Source organism: Heterodontus francisci, chromosome 43 (assembly GCF_036365525.1).
Source record: "Heterodontus francisci isolate sHetFra1 chromosome 43, sHetFra1.hap1, whole genome shotgun sequence".
In the NCBI taxonomy this organism is placed as follows: domain Eukaryota; kingdom Metazoa; phylum Chordata; class Chondrichthyes; order Heterodontiformes; family Heterodontidae; genus Heterodontus; species Heterodontus francisci.
In genome coordinates this window covers 25,398,901-25,406,862 of record NC_090413.1, presented here as the reverse complement: position 1 = coordinate 25,406,862, position 7,962 = coordinate 25,398,901, and the positions used below count along the sequence as shown (strand labels likewise).

At 44.3% G+C, this 7,962-nt stretch overlaps 1 protein-coding gene across 2 annotated transcripts in view; it reads right to left on the bottom strand.

The window, feature by feature from the left end:
• The window catches only part of LOC137355733 (collagen alpha-1(XI) chain-like), a 244,071-nt gene that overhangs the window by 54,942 nt on the left and 181,167 nt on the right, over window positions 1–7,962 (bottom strand). For both annotated transcript variants that reach the window (XM_068021204.1, XM_068021206.1), the window contains 3 exons: window positions 2,834–2,887; window positions 2,071–2,124; window positions 995–1,102 (listed from right to left, as the gene is read on the bottom strand). In XM_068021204.1, coding sequence (XP_067877305.1) covers window positions 995–1,102; window positions 2,071–2,124; window positions 2,834–2,887 — 216 coding nt within the window. The remainder of the gene's footprint in view (window positions 1–994; window positions 1,103–2,070; window positions 2,125–2,833; window positions 2,888–7,962) is intronic.

Below are 7,962 nucleotides of genomic sequence, written 5' to 3'. Positions count from 1 at the left end.
TCACATCTTTCCGCAAGTGTGGCACCCTGAACTGGACGCAATACTCCAGCTGATGCCGAACTAGTATCTTATACAAGTTTAACATAACTTCCTCGCTCCTGTACTCTATGCCCTTATTAATAAATCCCCGGATACTGTATGCTTTATTAACCGCACTCTCAACCTGTCCTGCCACCTTCAATGACTTATGCACATATACATCTAGATCCCTCTGCTCCTGCACCCCCTTTAGAATTCAACAAAAGTGCACAGGTCATTCCTTCCCACCATCCCCTGCACTAGTGATGTAGATTTGACCCCGCTTCCCCTCCCGCACTAAAAAATCTCATTCTCCCCCACCTTCCCCACCACTGTAGCGCCTGCTTTCCCCAGACGGGAAAGTGAAGGCGCGCGAGTGCTGGCCGCTGCTCAGAAGATCGCGGCCCAACCGTAAGACTGCAGGTAAGTTTATTTAAATGCATTCATTTAATTAATTTACATATGGTAAGCAGGATCCCGTCGCCGTGGGCGGGTGGGGTCCGCCACGGAGCCTCTCTGCCGGGAAGATCAGGCCCAGCCTTCCTGGCGTCAGGCTCCGTGATGGGCCTCTGCCAGAACGATCTTCCGGCCTCTCCCCATCACCCCCCCACCATGGAGCCCAACATTGAAAACTCTGTAAAATCCCGGCTCCTCAGTCTAAGAGCTTGTGCAATTTTCCGCTCTGTTCTTCTCAATTTACTATACCTTCTTTCCTCTTTATCTGCTGATCCCCTCTAATTCCCAAATCTCCTCGCCTATTTCTTTTATTATTTTTTGTGCAACCTGTTTGCCCCTAGACATGTGTCTGGCTTCATTATCTGCCCATTACAATTTCTGAGGACACACCCATCCCCGTAAGCTTTGCCCCCCTCACTTTTGCTTTTATCCGGTAAGGTTTTATGGAACCAAGGCCAGTCAACTCTGGTCTGGCCAGGAACTGTGCTGTCACTAAACGCAGCCTTAAAAGTTCAATTACCTGAAGTCCGACAGGACCGGAGGTACCTGGGAGTCCACGGATTCCATCGTCACCTTTCTGTCCACGCATTCCCTGATGCCCCCTTGGCCCTGGCGTACCATCAGAACCCTATATACACAAAGTACAGGTGATGAAGTGGCAGACTCAACATGCTTATAGAACACGGGATAAATAGAGAGATTCAAGGTTTCCCTCTGAATGCCACTGACCCCCCCCCCCCCTCTAAGATGCATTACAACCTTGAACCAGCTGGATATTTGGACATATATGACACATGTGCACAGCATGACTGTGACATTTGAACCTGACTTGTTCAAGTGTGGTTCTCATAAAACCTCAACAGGCCAGAACTGAACAAGTAATGCCTTTAAGGAAAGCCTTTCATATTCTCAAAATCTCTCTCTCTCTCTCCCCCTACGTTGTAAACCTATCTCAAAGCCGTGAATCCAGTAGAAGGTGTGCCTTGGAAGCATTGTACCCCTGTCGCACAGGTTCTACACCATCTGTCAGTCCCCTGGTGTACAGAATAACAAGAGTTACCTTTCTGAACTCTTGCATGCAAGAGGCAAAGGTTCTGTACAGATTCCTATGAGGCGCTGCTCAGAGTTAATTCAATTCAGTGAGACAACCCTCGTGAAACCATGAAACTTAGTGCAACACTGTCAGCACCATGTTCCGTTCCAGGACATTTATGTTTCACCTTAACAAACTTTAGCAGCCCTCCACTCACCCCACAAACAAGGCCCTAGCAAAGAAAAGTCACATGTGACTAGAAATCAAATCAATCCAGTTTGAAATTTGGCTTCTTTTTTGAGACATTCATCCTGGAAAATATTGAGCTGAAATTTGACCTATATTCGCCAGTCCTCTCAATACTCCAGCTTTCATGGGCCATGTCAACTTGTGACAGAACTCTGATCTGTTTTTCTGACCTTTCACTTTGACACTTGACCTCAGTACATAGCACTCACTCTATTGGCCCACTATGTGGGGTACAATGAATGTGAAATTGTAACATGGATTGACCCTTTGCTGAGCAACAAAGGAACACAAATTCAAACACAATTGATACTTACGATAGGACCAGGGTGTCCAATTGGACCTTGTATTCCTATGGGCCCTGGGGGACCCTGTAAGGGGACAGAAAAGATGTCACATGTAGAATAAGATGAATTAATAATGGGAATTAAATTGGAATAGATCCTTTATACCTCACGCCGCCTCTGAACTTCCTAATCATTCCAGCATCCAAAGAACTCTGAGTGAGACCTGATTCAGCTGAACCCGAGGATTCTAAACAATGCAGTAAGTCATGGTCTGTTTCAGCAGTCACCTTGCTACTGAGGAAAAACTGGATGGTCTCATCACCAAGATTAACAGAAGGCTCATGATAATCCCAAATTACATGATTCAGGGATTTCGATGATGGCGGATCTTCGTTCAAAAATTCAACCAGTTTGTAATTTTGAACTGAATCATTCCCACTTTATTTGTTGTAATATCCCTCTCTACACATATCTCTCCATACATATATAAAATCTCTCTCTCTCTATGTTCTACCTCATCTATAGGCAAAATCAGCCATTCTGCCCCATTCGCAAACCACAAACAGAAACGAGATGAGTGAGCAGCTAATCTGTTTTCAATGAGGAATGTTAGAGCAGCCAGAGGGAGAACTCATCGTTCTTCGAAAAGTGACATGGATTCATTAACATTGAGCTAAAGCACTGCAACAAGCGGGTGGCACTCTCCGAGGTAACAGGCCGCATGTAATCTCAAATACAGTATGACGGACCCTTCCCCTAAAGTCTAACAGAGTTGGAGGGGGGCTTGACTCACCGACTCTCCTTTGTCCCCTTTGCTGCCTTTTTGTCCTGGTTTTCCCAATTCCCCCTGTAAGGCAGAAACAGAAAAAGAACATTCTAGTGAGAAAGCAAAGCCAAGCAAACAATCAAGGCACTTTGTAACCTGTATATGTGTTGGGTCATGGCTCCATCAGCTCCAGACACATTGGCCAGGGGTGCTTTGTAGTGGGAGTAGTAAATCACCTGATGCAGCCCCATCAATATTGTTAAAAAGATGGACAATTAGGAACCACACTGAAACTTAGTTGCCTAGTCGTTCGGCAGCCAAGGGCTACTGGGAATTTCAACTCCCGGCAGAATTAGTTCAGAAAACAGAGGCTCTTTATCAGCCCATTTTGACGATCAACCCTTGAGCCCAGAGCTCTCAACTCAATCGCCTTTCCCGACAACAGGTTTCTGGTGTTCATCGTCCTGTGTAAAGAAATATTTCTGGATGTCCTTCCTCAAGTTGTCTTTCTCGCCCCTGAACTCATTCCCGCTGCACTACAATGCTATCGGTAATATAATAATCACAAATTAAAGGAAGTGTTTGCATTTCTGTCGCACCTTTCACAACCTCAGGACATCCCGAAGCCCTTTACAGTCAATGACGTGCTTTTGAAGTGTAGTCACTGTTGTAATGTAGGAAACACAGCTGAGAATTTTCAGACAGCAAGCTCCTACAACCAGCAACGTGATATGACCAGATTAGCTCTTTTTTAGTGATGTTGGTTGTGGGAGAAATATTGGCCAGAACACCGGGAAGGAAAACTCCCCTACCCTTCTCAGAATAGTGACATGGGATCTTTAAGGTCAACCCGAGAGGGCAGACAGGACCGTGGTTTAATGTCTCATCTGAGAGACGGCACCTCTCAGAGTGCAGCACTCCCTCAGTACTGCACTGGGAATGACAGCATAGATTTTGTGTTTAAGTCTTTGAAGTGAGACTTAAACTTACAACCCTCAGGCAAGAGCACTACTGACTGAACCATAGTTAACTCTCAATTCGCACTCAAGCTGGTTGACCTGAATACTTTGGAGAGGATTTGACTTGTCTGCAAATTAACTTTTTCCAACCTTGTACAAGGAGCAACACGCCTTTGTCATGGGGGAGTGGGGAAGGGAGTGACAGCAGAACAGTAGGTGTTCTGAATTCAAACTCCTCGGAGCACTCAAAATTCCCAAATGTGGCCAGGCAGTGGGAGCCTGCACACACACCGCAAGCAAGGTTCAGATTGGGTAGACCCCCAAAATTCACCAACAACATTGTCTACCCCAGTACTTTGCCACTTTGGAAATTTAAGCCACTTTAATGTACAGTCTGTGCATAGTTCAGTCGCACGCACACCTCCGGTAGGCTTACAAATGTACATCAGAGACAGCAATGACTGGGCGTTGAATGGGTTGAACTGGTGACAGAGAAACTGCTATTTATCTCGGTCAATCCAGGCAGTCAATTCATGAGGTCCCTGGGCCAGATTAAGTGTGCCTATTGTGTGAGTAATATGTAGCTTCATTGAGACATCCTCAAGATGATACATGCACTCGGGCGGAGTCTAAACATCAGCATCGACCATTTGAGCTGAATGGCCTATTTCTGTGCTGTATATTCTATGTAATTTTATGTAATTAAAGAAAGCTTTGACAAAAGGAAGCTGGAAAATACTTTTTTCAAACGAGGGTGGCCCTCTGCTTGTTGTGGGGTCTCCTTTCCTCCCCTTCCCACCCCTCCAATCCCCTATTTTTTCCCATTTCAAGTAACAACTTCCTACACAATGACTTAAGTCCTCATCAGTTTGAAAATAAGAAAGGCACTTGGCAGGTAGCCAGGATTTAAATCTATTATTTCATATTTAAGCTCTCACATAAATGTCACGAAAAGCAGAGGATAGCAAGTGCTACTCCATTAGAGACACTATGTGCGATTTGGGTGGCAGAGTTACTAAGGCAACTGTGGTTATATACATTTTGCCCTAATTGTAGTCTGACCCACCACCTCTCTCCCAACCAATATATGCTAAGAGGATCGAAGTGGGAGGGGTAACAATCATTAACTTGACTTGGAACTAGAACAGGAAAGGATTGACAAACTAGAGCGACAGGAACCTATCACTACCACTTTGTAAGTGGGTTTGTGCCCATCGATGCGAACCGTGACAAATTGAGGTAATCCCTCATCTCGCCTGCAGCAACCTGCCCGAACCACTGCAAATTAATCTGCGGTTTTCAGAACAGACTATTCCTGGTCTTACCAACAACATTGTCTACTCCAGTACTCTCCCACTTTGGCAATTTAAGCTACTTTAATGTACAGTCTGTTCATATTTCAGTCACTCGCACGTACACCTCCAGTAGACTTACATCAGATGGGTTGGGCAATGACTGGGCGTTGAATGGGTTGAACTGGTGACAGAGAAACTACTATTTATCTCGGTCAATTCAGGCAGTCAATTCATGAGGTCCCTGGGCCTGATTAAGTGTGCCTATTGTGTGAGTAAAATGTAGCTTCATTGAGACATCCTCAAGATGATACATGCACTCGGGCGGAGTCTAAACATCAGCATTGACCATTTGAGCTGAATGGCCTATTTCTGTGCTGTATATTCTATGTAATTTTATGTAATTAAAGATATTTTTGATAAAACATTTTCAACCAAGACATACTGAGCTATATAAAATGCATGTTAATCCAGTAAAAATTTTTAAGGGAAACATATAGGTTTCTTTGACCTGATAGTGATTTTTAACATTATGAAAGAGTTTGATAGAGTAGGTACAGAGTCATAGAGTAATTATTACGGCACAGAAGAAGGCCATTCAGCTCATCAAGTCCATGCTGGCCCTCTGTAGAGCAATCCAGATGTAGAAAAGATGGGCCCGATTTTAACTCTGTTCAAGTGGGTGGATTTTGAATGAGTTAAAATCTCGCCAGATGTTTTGGGGAGGGAACCAAAGACTAAAGGATACAAATACAAGGTAGTCTCTAATATGTCTAATTCAGGAGAAATGTCTTTACCCTGAGTGGTTAGAATGTGAAACTCACTACCATCAGGAGTGATTGGGACAAATCGCATCGGTGCAGTTAAGGGGAGGCTAGATTAACACAGGAGGCAGAAAGGACTGGCAGGATATGCTGATAGATGAAGAGGGGGGTGAGGAGGCTCGTGCGGAGGTTAAGCACTAGCATCAACATGGTGAGCCGAATAGCCTGCTTCCGCCCTGTAAATTCTACGTAACCAATCGAGCACCCACTATCCTGGTGGGGTCCTATTGTCAAGCCACCTGCAAATTAATTTTAAAAATCCTACACAGGCTCGAACATTAATGTTTAATTAAAAGGCCTTAAATTGACTTGATCTGTACCAGGCAGCCTTGTCAATCGGATCCACTGATTGCAATCAAGTTAAACTCCCCAACACGTAAAAGTAAAAACTGAGCAAAGTAACCAGTCAAAGGCCTATCTTGAAAAAAGATAACAGCATATATTTAGATCAAACCCAAGTACTTCATATATTTTTTTGTGGCGGATTACTTTGTGCTCATCAGAGTTAATGGAGGATGGAAGTTGAGAGGCTAACCAGGACAGCACTGGAATACTTGAGTCTGGAGATAACAAAAACAAGGATGAAGTTTTCGGAGCTCAAGAATACTGGACGCCCCTGCCAAGTTCCCACGCGCACACGCATTTGCGCACCTTCTTAAAATTAGAATAAGTTAATAGTAACTGTTGATTCAAACGTTGGCTCCAATGAGTGGCAATCCCTTACATAATGAACCCAGTGTCTTAGAGCAAGCTAAGCTTGGGGAGCTTGTAAGCTAAAGCTAAAGCAGGTTAAAAAATAAAATCAAGTCTTAATCTGGAACTGTTTGTGCAAGCGTTGTGCCTGCCTAGTAACCCAATCCATTTTATGGGCAGCAATATCCAGGCTAAGAATAGGAGCAAAGCACAGACAGACATGGAGAGTTTTGTCTCTCCTCAAGGCAGCGACTCAAGAGCAGTGTGCATCAGTGTGGCTCTACGCCTATGTTAATCAAGGTGCGAGCGCCATCGCGTGAGGGCATCATAAGGACGGACACACAGATAGGCCCGAGAGGATCTTTGCAGGGCCGCTACGGTGGCCCTGGGCCGGATTTTTGCAGGCCCAGGCAGGACCAATAATTGTGATCTTAAATGCTTCCCTAGAGGCTGGGCACTTCAAAATAAAAATACTAGACAACAAGGTGTCCAGTTCAAATCAGGTTCCAGACAGGGAACAGACCACCTGAAGACTGGACTATCCAGTATAAGACCGGACGAATGGCCACCCTAAGGTGGGCTGCGGGCGGCCATTAACTATGTATACAGTGATGAAATCTACGAAGTAACCAATGGTTCTGTTTAATGCAAGTAAAATAGGCTGGATTGCATAGAATCAACTAATCGACTAAACGCTCCATTTAAAACTCATATTGGTTAAATGCGGCTTTCTGAAAAAGTTGAAGTCAATTGTTCATTAAGATTAATACAGATCAACCAGCTGTTATTAAGTTTATTAAGTAACCATGCATTAAATTGTTGGTCTTGGATTTTCAAGCCAAGAGCTTCCTTCCAGTCCTGGTCTCCCTCTGTTGGCTATGTTTGTAATTACATAATGTCATGCCAAAAGCTATAAAACACACATAACAAGTTCACGTGCATACACAGAGGCGCACGTGGGCAATACGCAGAACAGCGCGTGGGGTCAACTAGCATGTCTAGCCAAGAAACAGTCATTATAAATTTCAAAAAAGTGGTTTCTCTTTATTCGATCATGCAGATTTACAAAGATCATAAAACAAAAAGAGAAGATAGCTTGGAAAATGAGCGGGAAGGGAATTAAATCCAACCCCTTCTGACACTTCTACGTCTGATGATCTAGGAGGGATGGAAACACACTTACAGACATGACTGGTAGAGAGTAAAGAACAACACTGCACCATCAGCACCAAAGATGGGCAGCAACACAGAACATTCTTACAAAGCAGTCAACTCGAACACACATTCGTACAAATATAGACAAATTGTAGGTCACGGCTGCATTTCTGGCCTCTCAGCAACAACTGGCACTGGTAAAGCAAGCTCCAAGTTTAACCCACATCACAACA